This window comes from Osmerus mordax, chromosome 16 (assembly GCF_038355195.1).
Source record: "Osmerus mordax isolate fOsmMor3 chromosome 16, fOsmMor3.pri, whole genome shotgun sequence".
In the NCBI taxonomy this organism is placed as follows: Eukaryota; Metazoa; Chordata; class Actinopteri; order Osmeriformes; family Osmeridae; genus Osmerus; species Osmerus mordax.
In genome coordinates this window covers 16,108,353-16,133,674 of record NC_090065.1, presented here as the reverse complement: position 1 = coordinate 16,133,674, position 25,322 = coordinate 16,108,353, and the positions used below count along the sequence as shown (strand labels likewise).

Below are 25,322 nucleotides of genomic sequence, written 5' to 3'. Positions count from 1 at the left end.
GAGTCTCAAAAACAGGAAGACCAGATTAGAGTTTGCCAAAAAACATCTAAAAGAGCCTGTACAGTTCTGGAACAACATCCTATGGACAGATGAGACCAAGATCAACTTGTACCAGAATGATGGGAAGAGAAGAGTATGGAGAAGGGAAGGAACTGCTCATGATCCAAAGCATACCACCTCATCAGTGAAGCATGGTGGAGGTAGTGTTATGGCGTGGGCATGTATGGCTGCCAATGGAACTGGTTCCCTTGTATTTATCGATGATGTGACTGCTGACAAAAGCAGTAGGATGAATTCTGAAGTGTTTCGGGCAATATTATCTGCTCAGATTCAGCCAAATGCTTCAGAACTCATAGGACGGCGCTTCACAGTGCAGATGGACAATGATCCGAAGCATACTGCGAAAGCAACCAAAGAGTTTTTTAAGGCAAAGAAGTGGAATGTTCTGCAATGGCCAAGTCAATCACCTGACCTAAATCCAATTGAGCATGCATTTCACTTGCTAAAGACAAAACTGAAGGGAAAATGCCCCAAGAACAAGCAGGAACTGAAGACAGTTGCAGTAGAGGCCTGGCAGAGCATCACCAGGGACGAAACCCAGCGTCTGGTGATGTCTATGGGTTCCAGACTTCAGGCTGTCATTGACTGCAAAGGATTTGCAACCAAGTATTAAAAGTGACAATTAGATTTATGATTATGTTAGTTTGTCCAATTATTTTTGGTCCCTTAAAAAGGGGGGGGGCCACATATAAAATGTGTTGTAATTCCTACACCGTTCACCTGATTTGGATGTAAATACCCTGAAATTAAAGCTGAAAGTCTGCACTTAAAGCACATCTTGATTGTTTCATTTCAAATCCATCGTGGTGGTATACAGAGCCAAAATGATAAATTGTGTCAATGTCCAAATACTTATGGACCTAACTGTGTGTGTGTGTATATATATTTCATCTTACCATGTACGTTTTTCAAAAAACATTCTGGGACTCTGAGCACCACAAAGCCTAGGGCCAACTAGCTCAATTCAATTTGAAAAAAGGCAGACGTCTCTATGGCTGATATCTCCAAAACTGGGCAAAAATGGCGCACCAAAAAAGTCTAGATTGATAAATAGCACTCCAGGTAAGAGGAAACTGGTAGATAGATGTGTACACAGTTGATCACACAGACACACGCACACACCAACCTTATGGAGAGACGTCCTCTCCACCAGCTGAAAAGGGGCGGGGTCAATCTTACAGTTTTTGAAATCGACTGGCTCATCTAGCTGTTGCTCCTCCCACTCTGCGATCTGTGTGAGTGAGTGTAAAGGTCCATTCACATGGAAGAGGTCAACACCCAGTCTGTGTACTGCATCCACCAGAACCCAACATTCTATTTTCCAAGGTTATGTTAAATGTTGAAGTTCTAGTAGCAATGACAAGATTGTACATGTCGGTGGTACTGTCCTCTGACCAAAATGAATAGATAATCAACAGTATTTCCTGTATACAGTATTATGAAAAGACTATACAGTATATTCAAGCAATGGCTAACAACAGGCCATGGCATATGGTTATATCACTGCTATGGGGAGCACACACAAATATGGAGACCTTTGGGAGTGGGAGTGCCTGCAGATACAGGTACAGCAGCTACAGTTTTTGATCAAAATGGTTTGTAGAAAATAGTGTTTAAGTACATAACTACTTCAACTTAAAAACTAACAGCAACTGCTTATGGATTTAGATGCCTGTTGAAACTGGACTTCTTATGCCTGACCAGAACCCAGCGACACATATAGAAGTATATAACATTGACTGACAATGTAGTTACCTAGTAGGGTTTACGTCTCACCTCAGTTGTGGTCATGTCATCCTCAACTTCAGGTGGGTCCTAAAAACAGACAAAGACTACGTTGGTACACAAACCCACCTGGTGTAACCACACAAACAAATGTTCTCACACCAACACTGGGTTTCACATTCAGAATCATCCAGAATCCAAAGTGTGTTAAATACATTTTCATGAAGTAGGTCTGCAAGTCATTAACTTAAAAGAAAATATTTCACCAACCAAAACATGTCTGAATGTTCTTCAAACAACATTCACAACATTTCCAACCCAAAAGATAATCAGAAACGAGATTAGACGACTGGATCAATATAGATCAAATATTTGATCACTATCTGACAGAATGAAACACTCAAAGCCATGCGAGCACAATTCTGCCCTCTCTTTTTCTTTACCGTCTCTCTCACTCTCGATCTCTTCTATCTTTCTCTCTACAAAGGAAACTAGAAAGCCATTGTATAATATTTTGGTTGATAGCTTGCCCAACAAATGTGATCTGGCACTTGCAGCTTGCTGGTTCACTAGGCAACGGTTACTTAGCAACAGTCTATGCGGCAGACAATCTTACCGCCATGGAGATCGTCACTCGCTTTGGCTTGGGCCTCCTGCTCTCAGGAGCCACTGGCCCAGCAGAGCTCTTACAGCCAGGGAGAGAAGGGATCACAACGTTAACACAACCATAACATAATCTTAACACAACCTGAACATAACTTTAAGTATTATTAGGAGACGAACTACCAAATAACCATTAAACCTTCCCCCACTGGAAACAAGCCAGGCCTGTGTTATGGCTGGGGAGAGAGGAGACACGCTATGCGAAACTTTACTGCAATATTTGTCGAAGAGGGGTGCTATCGCCCAACCTTGAAACCACCTTATTGCAATGCCAGATATTGGCTAGACTTTTCTACTGCTTGAGAGAGAGAGAGAGCACGGATGAGTTACCATCATTAGAGCAATGTTGCGTTGCAGCAATGAAAAGGCTGACAATTACTGGTAAAGCTTTTTTTAAATGGTAGAAGGGGAGAATAATGAAGCGCCACCACGACACTGCCACAACGTCAAAGTGACAAGATTCTCAAACAGAGAGTGACCAGGGAGACTGTGATTAAGTCTGAGTTCACTCAGCCACTTCATTTAGTGGCAGAATCCATTGTTATGTCTCCAAAATTATTTTAGATATAATATAAGTTTAGCTAGCTTGTAAATCCTGAGGATACTGTAGCAGACCTTTCTATGTGACAACGGACAAGGATGTTTTGTCCCTCGGGAGTTACCGTAGGCTTGATGCTGAAAGCATTACGTGAAATCAGTGAGGGCTGTTCGAATGGCGATGTCAAGAAGGGCAGTGGTAAAATACAAGTTATGAAAAGAGACTGCGTCCGTGTCTTATTGTCCACACTATCATATACAATTATATCTAAAATAAACTTATAAAGAGCTCGGTTACACTACCAAAGTTGAATTTGTAATGTTGTTAGCGATGCTAGCGTTATTTTGCTAGCTAGCCTATAACATTTCACTGGGTCTTGCAGCTGTTTGATTAACTGAAATGATTATGAAATGTTATGTTCTACTAGCCATTTGCCTACTTTAGCAAGTCACTGTATTTCCAAGCCCTGATAGTGTAACTGAGACGACACAGTAAATAATTCCTCTTTCAAGTAAATAAGCCCCCGTTCAAGTGTTGAGCCTTATATTAGCTGCATGGTCTGTAGAGATCTTGAGACAACGCCACTTTTTTGTTCTAAAACCGGACTATAAGCCGCTTCGAAATATAAGCACAAGCCGAGTACAAGCCGCGGCTTATTTTCCGTAAAATACAGTAGTCAGCACTGAGGATGAGTGGTAGCAGAGTCCCAAAAGTCCAGGGACCTGGGACTTCCTTTCTGCTCAGGTGGTGTAAGTATGTAAGCATGTATTTGTGTGTGTGTGTGGAAGGCAGTTTCTCTCACCTCAAGCAACTCTTTCTCTGCTTCAACACAGGATAGAGTCTGAGAACCTGAGAGATAATATTAAATAGTCAAGTGTTGGTGTGCATATGATTTATACACACATCAAATGTGCCAATATGTGAGAGGATGCTTACTGCCAGGGGTCTCAGTGTCACTTATGGCAGACACTGTTTTCAGTGCAGACTTGAGAGGGAGCTGGGAGTTGGTGACTGCCGGGCTGAAGGATGATTCTTCTGTGGAGATCTACATAGAAACATCGTAACAATGCCACCAAGAGGTTAGTAATTAATAGAACATCTGCATGCATGGCATGTATAAGTCTATATGCTATGGGTAAATCTATAACAGTCCATAGAAGGTCTTCTGTAGGTCTTATGTAATCCAACCCCTGTACCCGTCACACCTGTTGGGTGCTCACCAGGAAGCGGACCCCTTGGCGGGCATGGGTGTTGTCAATGGTGTGGGTGCAAGGTGGGCTGGGGGGCGTATCAGTGCCCAGGCTGGGCAGGTGGTCATGGGTGCCATTGTTCTGGGAAAGCTCTCTGAGGCGCTCCAGATGCCGCTGGCGGCCCAACTGGAGGGAGAGGAGGGACTGGAGCTGGGAGCGCTCGATAGAACCCAGCAAAATCATAGAGTCTAGAGGAGAGAGGGAGGAAAGGTGGGAGGGAGAGTAGAGGCGAGAAAAAGAGAGGAAGGGGAAAGTGGAGGGAAAAGTGTAGAGTAAGAGAATAGGGAAGAAGGAGAGTTGGGTAGAAGGGGAAAGAAAGGGGTAGACAAGGAGGGAAGAGAGAGTTGAGGGAGTCAGGTGGCTGAGCGGTTAGGCAAGTGGGCTAGTAATCCGAAGGTTGCCAGTTCGATTCCCGGTCATGCAAACTGACGTTGTGTCCTTGGGCAAGGCACTTCACCCTACTTGCCTCGGGGAGAATCAGAATCAGAATGGGTTTTTATTCGCCATGAAAGTTTGCACAGACAAGGAATTTACTTCGGTAGGAGAGCCTACCTAGGCAGCCAATTTCGGCGCCACTAGAAAGTTACAGCATAACATGAGGAGAGAGGAGGAGAGAAAAAGGCAACACCCAGACAATGCTCCTAGAGGAGTACAGTGTGGGAACAGACAAAAACCTCAGCACATAAGCACAACAACATTTACAAAAACACGATACTTGCAACGAGTGTGGGGGGGGGGGGGGGTAGACAAGCAGCATCTGGACCTGCAGCCATGTAGGCGCTGGACACAGAACCGCCAGCCACCCTGGGGAAACAAGCAGGCGAAGGCGTTGGATGGGGGTGGGGGGGTGGTGATATCTGTAGTAGGTGAAAGTTAATGTGTGAGTAAGTCTGGGTTGGCGCCCTCGACCTAGGCCACAATCAGTCCGGTTCTCCCTATGCAGATTGTGTTGGCCAGGAGACATCCTTGGTCATGACCCGGGAAGAGACCAAACCACAGATGTCGGTGGGGGGGGGGAAGGGAGGAGCAAGATAGTCTCGCTTCAGCGCTCTCCAGGGGAGTTGTTTTCCAGCAACGACCTTGGCCAGGCCTTGTGCTGGTTACGGGGCCGAAAGAGGATAAGATTGGGGTAGTTGTTTTGACGAGTAGCCGCAACTCAATTTTCGCGTCCACCCTTCAGGAAGGTCTCCAAGTCCTCCATCTTCCTCTGCAGAGCCGCAAACTTATCCCTGTTGTAATCAATGCTGCGTTGTAAGTTCACAGACTGAGCTCCAGCAACTCTGCCCACCGCTTCAATCATATCGGGCAGCCTAACGGGGCTTTTGACGGCTGCAGCCGTTTCCTTGATTTTACGATATACAAAGCCAGCGCCTATTCCAAACAGCAGAAAGCCTGTAATCATGGTTCCGAATATGAAGATGTCTTCAACGTCCTCCACGGAAAGCGCCGTTAGACACACGACACGCCAATTCTCCCACGCGTCCATCGTGTAGCCAGCTGCGAACGTCCCGTCCGGACAGTTGGGTTCCCCCGCACCCGACCTTCTCTTCGAGAAGATGGTGTCAATAGCATTGAGAGACCAGCTAATTAATTCCATGCTTCTAGTTTCGGAGAGTGATGATGAGAGAGTATCTTGAGACAAGACAAGACACAGACACAGCCAAGCAGGGAAGGTCAGGGAGGGGAGGATAGAAAAATGCGACCGCCTTCGTCAAGAGCAAGAGTCACAACAATGTCCCTGTATTTACTGTAAGTCGCTCTGGATAAGAGCGTCTGCCAAATGACTAAATGTAAATGTTGAGAAAACAGTATAAGGGGAGAAAGGAAGGGGGAATTGGACATAGACATAAGCTGAAAGTGAAAGATATTATAGTAGAGAGGGGAGGAGGGAGGTGTATGTCATGGAGTGAGTGATGCACCCTGGGAAAACAGCCAACTACAGTATACACACGCACACATATACTCACTCTCACCTGTGGACTCAACCAAGGCCAGTGTTTTGAGTTGTCCAGTCCGCAGAACTTCTTGCAAGTCTCGGTAGGTGGAGGAGAGAGTGATGTAATGCACATCCCGAACCATAATGTCCTCAACACGAATATTATACTTCCTAATATCAAGATGGCGAGGAGAAAAAATAAGGTACAAGGAAGAAAGTAAAGGGAGATGAGAGGGATGCGATAGGAGAAGTGAAGGCAGAAAGAATTGCAAACGACAAAGGAAAAGGAAGATTGTGCAGGTAAATGCAAATCTGTCTATCTACCCAACCGTCAACCCACCCATCCATCAGTCCATCCAAACTCACTCGTGGTGTCCCATGCCCAACTCAGGGAGGTAGGGTAGCTTTTTGATCCTGATGATAGAGTCGTAAAGTGAGGGCTGAAGGGACTGGGCCACTGCATTGGCCAGGATCACAGCGATCATCACAGGAAGGATGTGAGAGATCTGACCGGTCAGTTCAAACACAATGACAGCCGTAGACACGGTGTGTGTAACTGCCCCAGACAGGGCCGCAGCACCTGTAGAGGAGAAGATAAAAACAATATCTAATCATAGATATGTCATGTGAATAATCTCCATCCTGTTCCACTCAACAATTTCATCAACTACTTAATAATGATTTCACATTTAATTTCAACCAGATACCTCCTTGATCGTTCAGCCCATTTTATCACACCATTTCTCGACCTCCCACGAAGTAAGCAGCTTTCCCTTGTTCTCGCGCTTAAGCTACAAGTGTTCACAGCTGCATCCTCCGCTCTCTGACTGCTGGGGACAGGTCTTCGGCAAAACGTAGCTTGTTGTTTTGGAGGAAGGTGGACTTGCAGCTTTCAAGACAGCGTCGCGGTATATACGGGCACCAAACTGTAGAAGTATCCCTCAACGCTTGGTGGCATCTTTCTTTGGTTGGCCAAGACGGTGCACTGAGTCAATAACATCGAGTTTGGCCTTGTGCTCCGGCAGTATGGACTGACAGATGTGTATAACCTCTTGGCGGACGTTCTGGTCTTTGTTTTCAGACATACCGTAGAGACGCAGGTTCCACCGTCGCGAATAATTTTCCAGTTCAGTAATTCATTGTTCCAGTAGACTTTCCTTTTTCTCCGCCACGTTAACTCGGTCATCAATGTGTGTCACTACCTTTCACTTCACAGAACTCAGCACAGGCAAAGTCAATGTCTTCTTCAGCCCCTCAATCTTCAGAGTATTGTTGGAAATCATTCTCTCCACACTTTTTTTCAGAGAGTGTATTCTCGTGTTGAAGACAACTGAGATTTTCTGCACAGTACCTTCACTGTCAGGATCCAATGAGCGCTGTGACTTCATTGTCTGTGGTGCAGGAGGTTTGGAGGGAGTTGAGGAAGGAGTTATGGGGAGAGGGGTGAGATCTGGTTCCCCCAGGGAGATCACAGGTGCATCTGACATGCAGTAGTCGTGTAGGTTATTCATAAGCGGATTCTCCGTCGGTACCTGCATGCTGCCGTAGTTGTGGTACGCTAGCTTGCGATGCTGTTAGCCGAAGTTTCTTTTCCCCCACGTGTGTCGTTAAGAGGCGAGAATTCTATACAATACAAGCTACCAATAAGTTGACCCGATTCACTCAACTCTGCATTAACATACCTCCAATAATATACTTTAAGTAACTATATTTCACAAATATGCATGTTAGAAGGTGGACAGCTCCAAAGCATGCGTGCACTCACACCGCTATCTTGGAAGCCTGCAACAGCACATCTATGCATGTTGTATCCATGCGTCGTTGCTAACGTGTGCTGACGTTGTGACGTAGGCTAGCACTGATACCCTTTGTTGACACAAGGCACTTTTTGCCACAAAAACGTAAGTTCAGCCTAAATCGTGCAACGGAACGTAAATCCCAATAGAAGCAACGCAATCGTGACCATAGACGTTGTCTATGTAGTCCAAATATTGACTGATCCTTAGGGGTGGGAAAATAATAATAATAATAAGATATATGTGAGAGAACAATGGTTGCGCTCGCCGAAGGCGTGAGCACACCCAATTACATTTTTACAACTGATATTTCTGTATATTTTATATAAAAATGTATACTTATTATTTATAAAGATTACATAGATTTAAAAGCCTTTTTTTTTTTTGCTCATTTAAAACTGAAAATACGAGTTAAGTGTAGAATGTAATAGATGTCTTATTGGGTGTGCTCAAGCCTTCGGCGAGAGCACAACCTTTGTTCTCTCACATATATATTTATTTATTATTATTTATTTTCGCCCCCCTAAGGATCAGTCAATATTTGGACTACATACACAACGGCGGTGTCAAAAGGTTCGTCTTGGTAGCGATTGCGTTGGTTGTATTTTTATTTACGTTCCGTTGCATGGTTTAAGCTTAAATTAAGTTTTTGTGGCAAAAAGTGAAGCTAACGGTGGCTAATTTGCTAGCCACAGTCACTGACGTTACTAACGTCACTGCGTCACTAACGTCACGAAAACACGCGTGACTACCTTTGCCAGAACATTCGTTTAGCATCTGTTAACTTGGGGGATAGCTAGGATAACTATAGCTTTACTGCAAGGCAGCTGCAGAAACGCCACAAGAAAAGAGGCCAGGGTGATAACTATTTACTCATTTTACTTTGTGATATGACACACAATTGTGATGTGTAATGTACAATATAAGCTGATATTATTAAGGAAGTACATCTACTTTCGGAAACAGTAGTCTACTATTTCACTGAAGTATTAGCATCATGACATTAGCCTGTGTTGCCCTGGCAACACATACTACAGTGGTCTATGATGTAGCGTTATCTGTTTTCAATCGTTAAAATAAACATTCCTCACATATACATTTTCGTTGTAGGATTTATTCTGACATTAGAAAACGATTTGTTGGTGAAATTACCATTACCTGTGGTTTCAAACCAGTGTAGCTCACTGCAACACTGTAGCTTACGCGAGACACACTACTGTACAAAAACATCTACACTAAACAGCTGTTTAGGAAGTCAAACGGCGACAGAACATGTTCGGTACTCCCCTTACTTAAATCAAAAGTCTATCTAACTACTAACCTGAACTTCATTGCCACAGCCTAAACGTTGTCAATCTGTTCATGAAAATAATTAATTTCAGCTTAACGTTAAATCCAATTCAACCAACGCAATCGCTACCAAGATGAACACAGCAGTAGTCTAGTACTGTACCGTAGTAGTACAATTTACCGGGGCAGCTTCTCCACACAGGGCTATATCGCATTTTGCGTTGTTACTGACAATGATCGCTACCAGTGAGCTTTTTATGAATGAGCGATTTTCCACTAAATAAATGTCAAGCTTATTTACGTTTTGGGGGGCATATTTTCAGTTAGCAGATGGGACTGTCTGAATCGCGATTCCATCTTCTACTGCCGGGTAACGTCGTCATTCTACACTTCACTCTTATTTTCAGTTGTAAATGAGCAGCAAAAAAAATGCTTTTAAATCTATTTAATCTTTATAAATAATAAGTATGCATTTTCATATAAAATATACAGAAATCAGTTGTAAAAATGTCATTCAAAAACGGACCCCTGTGCAACCGACGCAAGCAAGCACACCCTACAATTTCCCCAGAAATTGTACCCTCTCTAGTTTCCCCTGCAAGAGGCAGCCTCATAGTTGAATCAAAACGAATACATTTGGCAGACCGGTGTAACAATTTACCTAATCTCTATGACTTAAACGTCCTTTTAAGTTTTTCCCTTCTCGTGATATTTTCAGGCATTTAGCCTACTCATATTGCATTCATTCATTAAAGAACCCCCTTTTAAGATTATTCTACGACGTTACCGGCAGTAGAAGATGGAATTGCACTTCAAACAGTACCATCTGCTAACTGAAAATATGCCCCCCAAAACGTAAATAAGCTTGACATTTATTTAGTGGAAAATCGCTCATTCATGCAAAGCTCACTGGTAGCAATCATTGTCAGTAACAACGCAAAATGCGATATAGCCCTGTGTGGAGAAGCTGCCCCGGTAAATTGTACTACTACAGTACAGTACTACACTACTGCTGTGTTCGTCTTGGTAGCGATTGCATTGGTTGAATTGGATTTAACGTTCCGTTGTACGGTTTAGGCTGAAATTAATTATTTTCATGAACAGATTGACAAAGTTTAGGCTGTGGCAATGAAGTTCAGGTTAGTAGTTAGATAGACTTTTGATTTAAGTAAGGGGAGTGCCGAACATGTTCTGTCGCCGTTTGACTTCCTAAACAGCTGTGTAGATGTTTTTGTAGTGTCTCGCATAGGCTACAGCGTTGCAGTGAGCTACACTGGTTTGAAACCACAGGTAATGATAATTTCACCCACAAATCGTTTACTTGTAATCTAATGTCATAATAAATCCTACAACATATTGTATTATATTGTACATTACACATCAATTGTGTGTCATATCATAAAGTAAAATTAGTAAATAGTTATTACTCTGGCCTCTTTGCTTGTGGCGTTTCTGCAGCTGCCTTGCAGTAAAGCAGTTAGCTTGGCTATCTCCCAGAAGTTAACGAGCTGCTAAACTAATGTTCTGCTAGAGGTAGTCACGCGAGTTTTCGTGACGTTAGTGACGTAAGTAGCGTCATTGACTGTGGCTAGCAAGTTAGCCACTGTTAGCTTCACTTTTCGCCACAAAATCTTAATTTCTATTTAAACCGTGCAACGGAACCTAAACAAAAACACAAGCAACTCAAACGCTACCAAGACGAAACTTTTGACATCGACATTGTCTATGTAGTCCAAATATTGACAAAGGCTTAGGGGTGTGAAGAGAAACAATAATAACTAGAGAGGATACAATTTCTGGAGAAATTGTAGGGTGTGCTTGCTTGGGTCGGTTGCACAGGGGTCCGTTTTTTAATGACATTTTTACAACTGATATTTCTGTATATTTTATATAAAAATGCATACTTATTATTTATAAATATTACATAGATTTAAAAGCATTTTTTTGTGCTGCTCGTTTACAACTGAAAATACGAGTAAAGTGTTGAATTAAATATGATGTCTTCTCATTTCCCCTGCAAGAGGCAGCCTCATAGCTGAATCAAAACGAATAAATTTGGCAGACCGGTGTAAAAATGGACCTAATCTCTATGACTTTAACGTCCTTTTAAGTTTTCCCTTCTCGTGATATTTTCAGGCATTTAGCCTACTCATATTGCATTCATTAATAAAGATTTGAAGATTATTCTACGACGTTACCCGGCAGTAGAAGATGGAATCGTGATTCAAACAGTACCATCTGCTAACTGAAAATATGCCCCCAAAAACGTAAATAAGCTTGACATTTATTTCGTGGAAAATCGCTCATTTATAAAAAGCTCACTGGTAGCGATCATTGTCAGTAACAACGCAAAATGCGATATAGCCCTGTGTGGAGAAGCTGCCCCGGTAAATTCTACTACTACGGTACAGTACTAGACTACAGTACTGCTGTGTTCGTCTTGGTAGCGATTGCGTTGGTTGAATTGGATTTAACGTTACGTTGTACGGTTTAGGCTGAAATTAATTATTTTCATGAACAGATTGACAAAGTTTAGGCTTGTGGCAATGAAGTTAAGGTTAGTAGTTAGATAGATTTTTGATTTAAGTAAGGAGTGCCGAACATGTTCTGTCGCCGTTTGACTTCCTAAACAGCTGTGTCTCGCGTAGGCTACAGCATTTCAGTGAGCAACACTGGTTTGAAACCACAGGTAATGATAATGTCACCCACAAATCGTTTACTTGTAATGTAATGTCATAATAAATCCTACAACGAAAATGTATTTGTGAGGAATGTTTATTTTAACGATTGAAAACAGATGCATCATAGTAGTATGTGTTGCCCGGGCAACAGAGGCTAATGTCATGATGCTAATACTTCAGTGACATAGTAGACTACTGTTTCCGAAAGTAGATGTACTTCCTTAATAAAATCAGCTTATATTGTACATTACACGTCACAATTGTGTGTCATATCACAAAGTAAAATTTGTAAATAGTTATCACCCTGGCCTCTTTGCTTGTGGCGTTTCTGCAGCTGCCTTGCAGTAAAGCAGTTAGTTTAGCTATCTCCCAGAAGTTAACGAGCTGCTAAACTAATGTTCTGCTAGAGGTAGTCACGCGAGTTTTCGTGACGTTAGTGACGTAAGTAGCGTCATTGACTCTGGCTAGCAAGTTAGCCACCGTTAGCCTCACTTTTCGCCACAAAAACGTAATTTCCACTTAAACCATGCAACGGAACGTAAATCCCAATAGAAGCAACTCAATCGCTACCAAGACGACACTTTTGACACCTAGGTTGTCTATGTAGGCCAAATATTGACTGAGTTTTAGGGGGGCAAAAAGAATAAGAAAAATAATATATATGTGAGAGAACAAAGGTTGTGCCCTTGCCGGAGGGAAAGCACACCCAATAATAAAAATATATGTGTGAGAGAACAAAGGTTGTGCTCTTGCCGAAGGCAAAGCACACCCAACTAGAGAGGATACCATTTCTGGGGAAATTGTAGGGTGTGCTTGCTTGCGTCGGTTGCAGATGGGTCCATTTAATAAACAAGCTGAACCACCTTTGAAACAAGGTATTCTAACCACGTGGTGACCGGCAGTATTTTTCCGATGGAATCGCAATTCAAACAGTACTAGTACCATCTGCTAACTGAAAATATGCCCCCAAACACATAAATAAGCTTGATATTTATTTAGGGGGAACGGCTCATTCAAAAAAAGTTTGCTGGAAGCGATCATTGTCAGTAACAAAGCCAAAAGCGACTTTTTGGTCTCAGTCTCGAGCCCTGCCTGGAGAAGCTGAATTGTGCTAAGAGCAAGCTACTGTAGCCTAGTGCTAGCTGCTGTTGCTAGACAAACTACACTGAGGGGATTGTTTGAATGCGACGGAAATTAAAAACTTTCTTTTGACAAAGTTTAGGCTGTGGCATTGAAGACAGCGACGCACCACACAAGCTTGAGTTTAAATACATTCTTTAATGTGACATTACTTACTGTACATGCAAGTCTTGAATTGCTTAAGGTTGCCGAAGGCAAAGCACACCCAATATGCAGTCCCATGATGGAAGTTATGGTGAGGTAAAGTTAGGAATTGAGCACAATTCTGACCTATGAGTCAGAATCAAAATAGATGCAATTCAGGTTTACAAAGGGAAGTTTTAGAGCAATGAGGTCCACGCAAGTTACTCACCTACTACAGCATAACCGCCAGGAACAATGGGATACACGCTTCCGTCTGCATGTATGCCATCGGGGAACATGGCTGCCATGGTCTCTCCAACAAGACGACCAAAAGCCGCACCTGCCCAACACACATTCATTGGAAATGCAGATCAGCATTTTCTATATCGGCACAGAGTGCTCCTTTCGTTCACCCTTGCTTCATTGGTGAAAGTTAAATGGGAGTCAGGTGGCTGAGCGGTAAGGGAGTCGGGCTAGTAATCTGAAGGTTACCGGTTCGATTCCCGGCTGTGCAAAATGACGTTGTGTCTTTGGGCAAGGCACTTCACCCTACTTGCCTCAGGGGGAATGTCCCTATACTTACTGTAAGTCGCTCTGGATAAGAGCGTCTGCTAAATGACAATGTAAATGTAAGTTAAAACCAATTGATATGTTTCTCACACACTGTACAAGTCATCACCTACCAATGAGGAAAACTGGCATAAATGCCCCACATGGCACTGGCATTGTGGTAGCCACAGCAGACATCCAGAACTAAAAAGACAGAAATCGCTCTCATAAAATACACACAGCATATGCACATCCCAAATCAACATACCCTGCACTTAAAACAACTACGCACTTGTATTGTCAAACAGACGCAAGCACGCATATACACACATACATGCACACATGCAGGCATCCACAGCCAATCACCAGACCTACCTTCATGATGATAAAGAGGATAAGTGTGATGAAGACGTTGACCTGCGGGTGTTTCCAAGCATGGGAGTGGCTGATGTAGTCAAACTCCTCGGCCATGCCCTGGCGGGACCAGGTGCGGTTGTCGAACAAAGCCACCAGTGATTCGTGCTGCGTCAGCTGAGGGATGGATGACATACAGGAAAGGAGAGTTTAGGAGGGGGGGGGGGGGGGATCTACAACCTAAGACTCTGCTCCAGACCATGAACCCACAGTATAAGGCCCGGGGCTGAGATTCACCATGCCTGCTAGCTGAGATGTGGTTCCCTTACATTTACATTTAGTCATTTAGCAGACTTTCTTATCCAGAGCGACTTACAGTAAGTACAGGGACATTCACCCGAAGCAAGTGGGGTAAAGTACCTAGCCCAAGGACACAACAACATTTTGCACTCAATTCTACGAAAACATATCCTTAATACACTCTGTACATTGTCCACTGACTTACAGTATAGGGATATTAAGTGCATCATATTTGAGAGTACACACATAGTACATAAAACAGAATATGCTGAAGATTAGATGCAGTCTGACCTGTCCGGCCATGAACTGTCCGAAGCCTGGAGGGAAGGTGAGGGTGGACACCAGTAAAGTGACCATGGCCGGGTACACCAGTCGCCTGACAGGGAGAGATGGACTGTAGGCTCATTAATAGGTGTACTTGTGACTGATAGGACAGATTAAGTGTGTTTGTATGACCAACATACTATATGTGCCTGTAAGTACCCTTACAAAAAAAAATGTATATTACAGTTTTTCCCCATTGCTTTGGCTCATTTCACGAAACAGAAATGACACTCAAAACAACACGTGCAAACCTGCAAACCACTGGGCACTTGTTCACAAACGATTGGAATTTTTCATTCCTTTAATCAAATTGCAATTGTATTAGCACATCCTCGTAAATGACAAGTGCAATTGCCTACAGTTTGCACAAATTTCAAATGATTTAGCACATCTTTGAAATGGTTAAGTACAATTGCCTTCAGTTAGGCCAATTAGTAATTGAATATATCTTGCTGGTCTAAACTGACTGTTGCTTCTCAGTTAAGTGGTTATTCGCTGCAAAACATATGGGCATAATTTCCTTGTGTACATCATCACCTGCACAATAGTTCACTCCACTGTCAATCTTTCAGGCACATAATACCATGAAAAACATAATGGTATATACTGTAATATGGATCTCTTGGATCAACTGGTTACAATCATTGTCAGGTGCAACTAGAACTTTACTAAACAAGACACATCCGATCACCAATAACACAGTAAGTTTAGTTAGCTGACAGGAGCTATCCGGGAGTATAAATGCTTCCATCAAATATATATAGAGCTTGTCCCAGGCCAGCTCGGGGGCAACATCACCATGTGTGCTGCGATTTCAGAGAATGGTGTAGTCACCCACATTCCCAGTCTTGGCCCATACAATACCCAGAAGCACCCGGTGTTCTTTGACCACCTGTACTCCGATCTTATCCCTCTACATGAGAGGGGTTTGGTAGGGCCTCACTTGCTTACATTTGTCATTGTGTAGGACAATGTAAGCTTCCACTGTGGCCCATTCATCAGGGTTCACTGCCCATCCAAGAATGCTTATGGTGCTCTTATCACCTTACTCCCCATTCCTCAATCCTATCGAGGAGTTTTTTTCTGCATGTAGGTGGAGGGTCTATGAGCATTGGGCTCAAAACCAGAGGTCCCTGCTCCAGGCAATGGATGCCGCTTGTGATGTCACAGCAGATCAGTGTAGGGAATGGTTGCGGCATGCACAATGATTCTTCCCCTGTTGCATCGCAAGGGAGAACATCAGATGTGATGTCGATGAAATCTGTGGCCAGACAGAAAGGAGCGTGAGGATGAGCAGGAGAGTGAGGACGACAACTAATGAAACTCCAGCTTTGCTTTACTTTCTTACTGTATGTGTTGGTAGTGTAGGTTATACATAATGTTAGTTTTGATGTGCTTATTGTATGACATTATTGTGCTGTACACATTTCATGTTACAGTAACCACAATGTATGGCAATTACAGTAACAATTTTCAAAGCAGTGTGAGTGCAATATGTGATGTGAAACCTTGTAGGCTACTCTTGAATTACTGTAATCTTTTCTGTTTGATACACATTTACATTTTATATTTATTCATTTAGCAGACGCTTTTATCCAAAGCGACTTCCAAGAGAGAACTTTACAAAAGTGCATAAGGTCAATGACCATAAACAATGAGGTAGCCCCAAAAACATTGCCATAGCCAAAACATGAAGCATACAGTTAGGTCCATAAGTATTTGGACATTGACAATTTATCATTTTGGCTCTGTATACCACAATGAATTTGAAATGAAACAATCAAGATGTGCTTTAAGTGCAGACTTTCAGCTTTAATTTCAGGGTATTTACATCCAAATCAGGTGAACGGTGTAGGAATTACAACACATTTTATATGTGCCCCCCCCCCCCCCCCCTTTTTAAGGGACCAAAAATAATTGGACAAACTAACAATCATAAATCTAATTGTCACTTTTAATACTTGGTTGCAAATCCTTTGCAGTCAATGACAGCCTGAAGTCTGGAACCCATACCAGACGCTGGGTTTCGTCCCTGGTGATGCTCTGCCAGGCCTCTACTGCAACTGTCTTCAGTTCCTGCTTGTTCTTGGGGCATTTTCCCTTCAGTTTTGTCTTTAGCAAGTGAAATGCATGCTCAATTGGATTTAGGTCAGGTGATTGACTTGGCCATTGCAGAACATTCCACTTCTTTGCCTTAAAAAACTCTTTGGTTGCTTTCGCAGTATGCTTCGGGTCATTGTCCATCTGCACTGTGAAGCGCCGTCCTATGAGTTCTGAAGCATTTGGCTGAATCTGAGCAGATAATATTGCCCGAAACACTTCTGAATTCATCCTACTGCTTTTGTCAGCAGTCACATCATCGATAAATACAAGGGAACCAGTTCCATTGGCAGCCATACATGCCCATGCCATAACACTACCTCCACCATGCTTCACTGATGAGGTGGTATGCTTTGGATCATGAGCAGTTCCTTCCCTTCTCCATACTCTTCTCTTCCCATCATTCTGGTACAAGTTGATCTTGGTCTCATCTGTCCATAGGATGTTGTTCCAGAACTGTACAGGCTCTTTTAGATGTTTTTTGGCAAACTCTAATCTGGTCTTCCTGTTCTTGAGACTCACCAATGGTTTACATCTTGTGGTGAACCCTCTGTATTTACTCTGGTGAAGTCTTCTCTTAATTGTTGACTTTGACACAGATACGCCTACCTCCTGGAGAGTGTTCTTGATCTGGCCAACTGTTGTGAAGGGGTTTTTCTTCACCAGGGAAAGAATTCTTCCGTCATCCACCACAGTTGTTTTCCGTGGTCTTCCGGGTCTTTTGGTGTTGCTGAGCTCACCAGTGCGTTCTTTCTTTTTAAGAATGTACCAAACAGTTGATTTGGCCACACCTAATGTTTTTGCTATCTCTCTGATAGGTTTGTTTTGATTTTTCAGCCTAACGATGGCTTGCTTCACTGATGGTGACAGCTCTTTGGACTTCATATTGAGAGTTGACAGCAACAGATTCCAAACACAAATACCATACTTGAAATGAACTCTAGACCTTTTATCTGCTCCTTGTCAATGAAATAACGAACTCCCTTTATGAGGGAATAACATACACCTGGCCATGGAACAGCTGAGCAGCCAATTGTCCAATTACTTTTGGTCCCTTAAAAAAAAGGGGGGGCCACATATAAAATGTATTGTAGTTCCTACACCGTTCATCTGATTTGGATGTAAATACCCTGAAATTAAAGCCGAAAGTCTGCACTTAAAGCACATCTTGATTGTTTCATTTCAAATCCATTGTGGTGGTATACAGAGCCAAAATGATGAAAATTGTGTCAATGTCCAAATACTTCTGGACCTAACTGTACATTGTGAAAAGCAAATAAGTGCCAATGGGAAGAAACATAGTTCTTGAAGGTGGAGGCGGGGAGGTGATTCCACCATTGGGTGGCCAGACAGGAGAAGAGCTTGGGTTTGGAGCGGGCGCTCTTGAGAGGTGGGACCCCCAGACGGTTGTCAGAAGAAGACCATAGGTGGCGGGTGGGGGTGTAAGGCTGGAGGAGAGACTTGATGTAGTCGGGTGCAGTCCCATTCACCACTTGGAAGGTCAGTACCACGGGCCGTGATGGGAAGCCAGTGGAGGGAGATGATGAGCGGGGTAACATGGGAGCGTCTGGGTAGATTGAAGACGCATAGTATTCTGGAAAGAAAACATCTACTACAGTAACTGTAGCACAGCGCACATGAGGGATATTTTTAAGGTCCACTGCCATACTGACAAAACATCTAATCATTTTGACCTGCAGTGTTTACACAATGCCAAAGGGACTTTTCATTTTGGGGGCACTGACTATTTGTATGAGAAAAGGATTTAGTTTTGACTGATGAGTTGTCTGTTTTAGGTGAAAGATGACCCTTTGCAGGTGTGCCATGGTGTTTTGCTGAACCATCTAGGTTATTTTGGCAAATGTATTTAAAGCTTTGAGAATGTCCTCTTTTTTCCTCGAGAGATGAGCCAAAGCAATCGAGAAGGAACTTTTCATTTTGGGGGCACTGACTATTTATATGAGAAAATGATTTGGTTTTGAAGCATGAGTTAACTGTTTTGGGTGAGATATGACCTTCTGAAGGTGATCTATGTATTTGTGCTGAACCATATTGGCTATTTTGCCAAATGCACTTAGAGCTTCGAGAATGTCATTTCTGTTTCAAGAATTGAGCCAAAGCAATGGAGAAAAACTGTAAGTGTACTAAAAATGGATAGTTCACTTTTGATATACTTTTAAGAAGTATACTGAAACAAAAAATTGTATACATTTCTTCTGGAGTAGGATGTAGGCTACGTTCTTTTATTATACAGCAAAAATTTTCAAAATACTTTTAAAGTACATTACAAGTTACAATTTTTAGATCCATCTTGTATATTCTAATTATTCAGTCTAGGAAAATATATTATGCATTGCACATTGAAACTTTGTTACTGAATTAGCTTCTTTCAGCTAATAATAAGTGTCACTTGGCGAGGGCCCCCTTCTCGTCAAGTGATGCAAGATCGGCGACGTAAAGTATTCAAAAGGTATACTTTGAAGTACTTTAGGAAGTATACTTCATAAACTAAAAGTGCACTACACAGGCTACTTTACAGTATTCAAAAGTAAACTTTAAATACATTATAAGTGTACTTTAAAGTGTACTAAATGACCTAAAAAGTGGGCTGTTACGGCCGTCGTTGTCTAGGGGGTATGCTAGTCGATTGAAACCGAGGATACAGCTAACCGCGGCTGGCCCAGACAGGTGAAGAGGGACAAGAGAAACTTGGAACACTCACCCCAGCCAGGTAGACTCCCACCCCGGTCTCCAGGACAGCCCAAGCCGCCGTTCAGTTCGGCGGACAGCTCGCTCGCGGTTGGTAGAGTTGATCAGTTTACATAGATGGTCGGTACATTAAGCACGGCGTGTGCAACATAAAGACGGATCGGCAGGAGTGGGGAAATAGAAACCCAGGGGGACAACCGGTCGGCATCGAGGGTGACGTTCTCTTCCAACAACTCTGAGGTTCCCCCCGTCTTTCCACCATCCGGGAGTTCAAAAATAATAAACTCCTCCCCTTAATTACCTGGGCCCCAATCAGGACACCGTTCCACTCCCCTTCCCAATCACCACCATGTGCAAGGCTGCCGCGCCACTAAAGTGTTATATTTAAAGGTTACTCCCGAGAAAGGAATCTAAACCTCCCTTTCACCCTGCCATTAGGCGTGCGCGTAACATGGGCCATTTCAGTTTACTTAGTACAAAAATAGTATTTAAATAAGTACACTGCTAGTATACTTTAGGTACCATGATAATAGTATACTTTTTATACTTAAATGTGGAAGGGTGTGCCTGAGCACAATAACCAGTTCGAAAAGTTGCGGGTCAGTCAACTAAATGACACACAGAGATGTGATTTCCCAAAAATACATAAAATGTATTATATAGTAAGTAGAAAAGGGAACACTATTAAAAGATGCACTGTTATCAATTAAAAAGCCTGGGCTAAACATCCATGGTCTGAGTTAGTTTCCGCACCAAAAGAAAATACATGCAAACACGTTAATTGGAGAGTCCAACCCAAAACATCACACCATAAGAAAAAACAGAAATTTCACACAAATAAAAACAAAAATAATCAAACTTGGGTGCAACTACACAACAAATGTTAATGGCGGAGAAACTCCGTAAGACCAAAGAGGTCCTCCCGATGTAGACAGGGATAAACCCTCAAAGTTAGTCAGTGCATCACATCAATAAAAAACCAAACACATAACACAAATCAAATACACGCTACTCAGGACAGCCCCGGTATCGGTCACCAGCTCGTCCAGCCAGACTAGTTAAAACTAGCCTCGTCCCCCCACGATAATAGGCCAGTGGTAGCAAAATCGACGGAGCAGGGAACAAACGCAGCAAAGCAGCAACCGACGTTTCTGTAAATGAAGCGAATAAGTTACCCCACGGCACTACCATATAATGGACCTACCCACTAGCAGCGGTAACATACCCGCAGAGCAGTCCACACTCCTTCACCCGGTCCCAGATAGGTTTGGAAATGGATGGAGATCCAAGTCAAGTCTCTGACGACTTCGTATGCCAAAATCTTTGATCAACAGCCCAACACGTTTTACACTGCGTTGTAGAATGGTCATACTTCACAACTGGCTGATACGGGCGGAGGTACCAATTACGGCTAGAATGATATGGGTGGAGCTAGTAATTAAAATAGCTCCCTCTATCACATAAGTATACTTAAAAATTAAACTTGAAGTATACTTCTTTTTTGTAAGGGTATATCTGTGTATGCTTGTGTGTGAGAGTATGCTCTTTGTGTGTGTGTATAATGTCTGCATGTAAAATACAACCTTTGTGTGTATGTGAGTGTTTGTCAAGACTGGAGACTCACTTCCTCAACAGGAACTTGTTGATGGTTTTCTGCTTCCTCATACACTCAACGATATGTCTGTTCAGGTAGACAAAGAGAGCTCCACCAAATCCACAGGTGATCCTAAACAGTACCATCATATGGGACAGCGTTACACGCAAAGCTGCTAGCATCTGCAACCCAGAACCTCCCAGAACAGAGCTCTCACATCTGGTCTAATGGTCAGAGTTCCTGGGACTACAGGGGAGTAACTGTGACACACATGGGAATTATACACACACACACACACACATACAGGGGTACACATACAAATGCAGAAATGGACACATACAGGATCACAAAGACAGGAAGACACACACAACTTAGGACAAGCTGGAAAACAGAGGCACACAAACACATACCCCAGGATGGCAAATGCTGGCAGCTCCTGGAGGTCAAAGGGGAAGTCCAAACGGAAGCGGGTCTTGAATAGGGCAGTGATGGTCTCTGAGAGGTAGAGAATGAAGGGGGGGATTCAGATAAGACTGCTCACCTACAAACACCTACACAAAAAAGCAACACAAACAGAAACGCATACATTGGTACATGCCAACACACAAACACACATGAAACACACCTTCATCCTGGTTCCAAACTGCAAGCACCCTGAAGATGAAAGCACTGAAGGTGGCAGCAAAAAACCCTCTCCAATAGTTTCTCACAGCAAAAAACGTTGAGGTGACCTCAATGCTGAAGAGCACACCTGCAACACACACTACTTTGCAGAATGACAGACCTCTAATTTTGTGGTGTCAACACGTTGTGACCAAGCCTGTTCCCTTACCTCCAATTGGGGCAGCAAAGCAGCAGCCCACACCCACCGCACACGCAGCGGACAACATCTCAGTGTTTCTCAACTCATTCTGAAGAGAAAGGCATGCGTAAACAAAAAAACACACACAGGCACGCAGAAACACACACACAAAGGTACGCACCACAGTGCATTAAAAAAGGTTTCTGGTGTCATCGCAGGCTTTTGGATGAATATGATAGGATCACAGCAAGGAAGAGTGACATTTGTCTGAATGCCAGTGGTATTGTTGATTGACAGTCCACAATAGATGTATTGATCAAATAAAGTGATGGGTAGGATACAATATAAGGACAGCATGACAGTATGCATGGTAAGATAAAAATGGATTCATGCAAGGAAGTAGTGTAATTGTTTTTGTTTATAAAACATGTTTTGATTAGAATAGAACAAAATATTTGAACAGAAAAGGCTAATTATAGATGAAATGGTTCTTACACCACGTGTCACAAATACAGATGAGCGTGTGGCAGACACTGGAACGCTCTCCCTGACACATACACTCCTACCTTGTTCCCCTCAAAGGGCTCTTCCTTAAGCAGTAAGTGTGAAAAGACAGAAATATGAGTGAGTATCTATGAGTTCATTACAAGAAATAAACATCCGCAGGGGCTTTCTGGGAAAACCCCACTTTATTGTATCATTCCACTGGCATACCAACAGAAAATTACTATACAGCACACTGTGGAGGTGAACTGGTCTTTATTATATAATTTGCAAGGGATTCGAACAGTTTGAGTGATATGACTGCAATGCTCATGAACTCTGATAACCCTAATCCAGAGTTCTGTCACTCTGACAACACTCTCTCCCCCTCCTCGTTCTGCTGAGCATTCTGGGTGGTGTTGCTGGCAGAGACAGCTCTGCTTCTGGTGGGACCGAGTGGCAGCCAGGGGAGACTGCCAAGGAGGGGGGAAGGGGGATAAAGGAGGCCCGTGATCATGCACAGGTGAGTGGGGGTGAGAGTATGTCCTAGGAGATGGCAGGAAGGGGAGATCAGCAAAAACTACGACAACGTGCGTATCAGTGTGTGTGTATGTGTGTGTACCATGTGTTTATGAATTGTTTCATCAACAGGCAACTGTAGGGGAGGCGCTTACCATGTAGATGCCCCCAAACAGAGCAGCCATGAATTTGCTCAGGAGGGCTGCACACAAGCTGGCTACATGGACAAAGGGGCCCTGAGGAACACAGAGAGATGGATCCACATGGGGCTGGGAAGCTGGGAGGAAACACTGAATAATCTGTGGCCTTTCCTATGCTGTGTACTGCAAAGGGGTTTTACACTGCAATTTGAGGAGGAAAACGTAAGTGTATAGGTTTCCCACCTCCTTCCCCAGGGGCATTCCACTGCCCAGGGCACAGGTGAGGCCAATAACTTTGGCCACAAAGGTTTTGAAGGTCAGATACTCCTTCAGGACCACCCCCCTCAGAATGGTCTTCATCTCAGGGATCCCGGAACCTGAAAAAACAGGAGAGGAGAAGAGAGATGGAGGAGACAAGATAACATTTGAGAAAATGTTTGATCTAGCCTATTGTGCAAATATTTTCACTATAACATAATTAGGATAAGGGTGTTTCAAAGAATTTCAAGGATGTCCCATGTCCCATGGATGTCCCATACAGTCAATTCATACACTGCCTTGAGTCCACACACATTACCTTTAGAATTACTTTTGAGTCCTTGTAATCTAAATGTGCCTGTAAATGTGGATACATGTATTCTTCAGATTAAGTGTGTGTGTGTTCGTGTTCCTTACCCACAGCCTGCGGGGCCAGGATCTGTGTGAATCCTGCTGAGAATGTGATGAGCACCACAGGGTAGGTCACCCAGACTAGGTACTGGAGAAGCATGTTGCTGTCCAGCCCTCCGTACATCCACTTCTGTGCTGCACACACACACACAAACATATACACATGCACAGACACAGAAAATACCACATTTGAGTACCTACCTATGTTCCCCAAACACAAATTCCAACCACTTGATTTTGCAATCATCATCATCCAGACATCCCTTCTTTTTCCCCTCTCCTTCTGGATGCTTGTCTTTCTCCCTCACTTTATCTCCATCTCTCACACCAACCTTGTCTTCTTCCTTTTAAAAGATTGTTCCCACTCTCTCCTACCTTGCTGGCAGAAAGCTATGGCATAGTCCATGACCCAGCTGACCAGAGCCATGAGCAGACCCAGGAGGATGAGGAAGATCCAGTCCTCACCGACACGAGAGATCAGGAACTTCTGACAGCGCGATGTACAAACTGGAGAGCGGAAACAAGAGATGGAAGAACAAACAAGCTTCTGATGCTTATATAATAGAATGTCTGCTTCTATTGCAAAGTAAATCATACATTAGTAACAGACATGTAGAAACAAAGAAATTGTTAAAATTCAGTCAGAGGTGATAGTCAGTCCTAGATGTGGCTCCAGTTGTCTGAATATTTCAAGAGAAGAAAGAAGGATTCATGTGGGGCACTAGATGGAGGGAGAAACAGGGCTAGGCTAAAAGAAGCAACACTGGACTCAATTGGTTTTCTCTGTTCTGTGGACACTGCTCTTGAAATCCATTGCTACCATATTCAGAAGCTCCCTAAGGAAAATGCTGAGTTTCTCCAAAGGGAAGGTGAAAGTGGGCTACTGACCCAAGTAATGGATCTATATTTTTTATAAATGTCCCACCGCTGGCATAAGAGAAAGACAACATTTTGTTTATGATCTGATCCTTCTTAAGTCATACAATGTGATCTGGGAGGTATTCCAAAAAGCTGGTTTCACAAACTGTGAGCCTACCCTTACAAAAAAAGTATATTAAAGTATACTATAAGTGTACTAAAAAATGGATAGTACACTTTTAGTTCACTTTTGATATACTCTTAAGAAATATACTTAGAAAATAGTATGAAAATGGTATACATTTCTTCTGGAGTAGGATGTACGTTTTCTATTATTATACAGCAAAAACTGTCAAAATACTTTTAAAGTACATTACAGGACATTTTTAGATCCATCTTGTATATTCTAATTATTCATGTCTAGGAAAATCTATTATGCATTGCACATTGAATCTTTTTTGGTACTGAAGCTGTAACCTTAATTACTGCCAAAACATTTTAAAGCCCTATACTCTTATACTAATAACTAGAGAGGGCACAATTGTAGGGTGTGCTTGCTTGCATCGGTTGCAGATGGGTCCGTTTATTGGGTGTGCTCACGCCTTCGACGAGCACAACCATTGTTCTCTCACATTTATATTTATTATTTGTGAGAATGCTGTTAAGCATTGTTGGAATGCTGCTTCAGCATTCCAAGTATTGTTCTTTGAATCTTTATT

The 25,322-nt window shown here is 42.9% G+C and overlaps 1 protein-coding gene across 1 annotated transcript in view; it reads right to left on the bottom strand.

Annotated features, from left to right (window-relative positions):
• clcn2a (chloride channel, voltage-sensitive 2a) overlaps positions 1–25,322 on the bottom strand; it is a 129,297-nt gene that overhangs the window by 13,203 nt on the left and 90,772 nt on the right. Inside the window, exons 3-23 of the mRNA XM_067253879.1 lie at positions 24,121–24,252; positions 23,752–23,880; positions 23,320–23,453; positions 23,092–23,172; positions 22,501–22,524; positions 21,965–22,043; positions 21,758–21,883; positions 21,543–21,627; positions 21,163–21,264; positions 14,697–14,799; positions 14,127–14,282; positions 13,886–13,955; positions 13,432–13,542; positions 6,539–6,752; positions 6,210–6,343; positions 4,192–4,424; positions 3,923–4,031; positions 3,789–3,835; positions 2,402–2,470; positions 1,837–1,875; positions 1,187–1,291 (exon numbers count right to left, since the gene is read on the bottom strand). Of these exons, the coding sequence (XP_067109980.1) occupies positions 1,187–1,291; positions 1,837–1,875; positions 2,402–2,470; positions 3,789–3,835; positions 3,923–4,031; positions 4,192–4,424; positions 6,210–6,343; positions 6,539–6,752; positions 13,432–13,542; positions 13,886–13,955; positions 14,127–14,282; positions 14,697–14,799; positions 21,163–21,264; positions 21,543–21,627; positions 21,758–21,883; positions 21,965–22,043; positions 22,501–22,524; positions 23,092–23,172; positions 23,320–23,453; positions 23,752–23,880; positions 24,121–24,252 (2,282 nt within the window). The remainder of the gene's footprint in view (positions 1–1,186; positions 1,292–1,836; positions 1,876–2,401; positions 2,471–3,788; positions 3,836–3,922; positions 4,032–4,191; positions 4,425–6,209; positions 6,344–6,538; positions 6,753–13,431; positions 13,543–13,885; positions 13,956–14,126; positions 14,283–14,696; positions 14,800–21,162; positions 21,265–21,542; positions 21,628–21,757; positions 21,884–21,964; positions 22,044–22,500; positions 22,525–23,091; positions 23,173–23,319; positions 23,454–23,751; positions 23,881–24,120; positions 24,253–25,322) is intronic.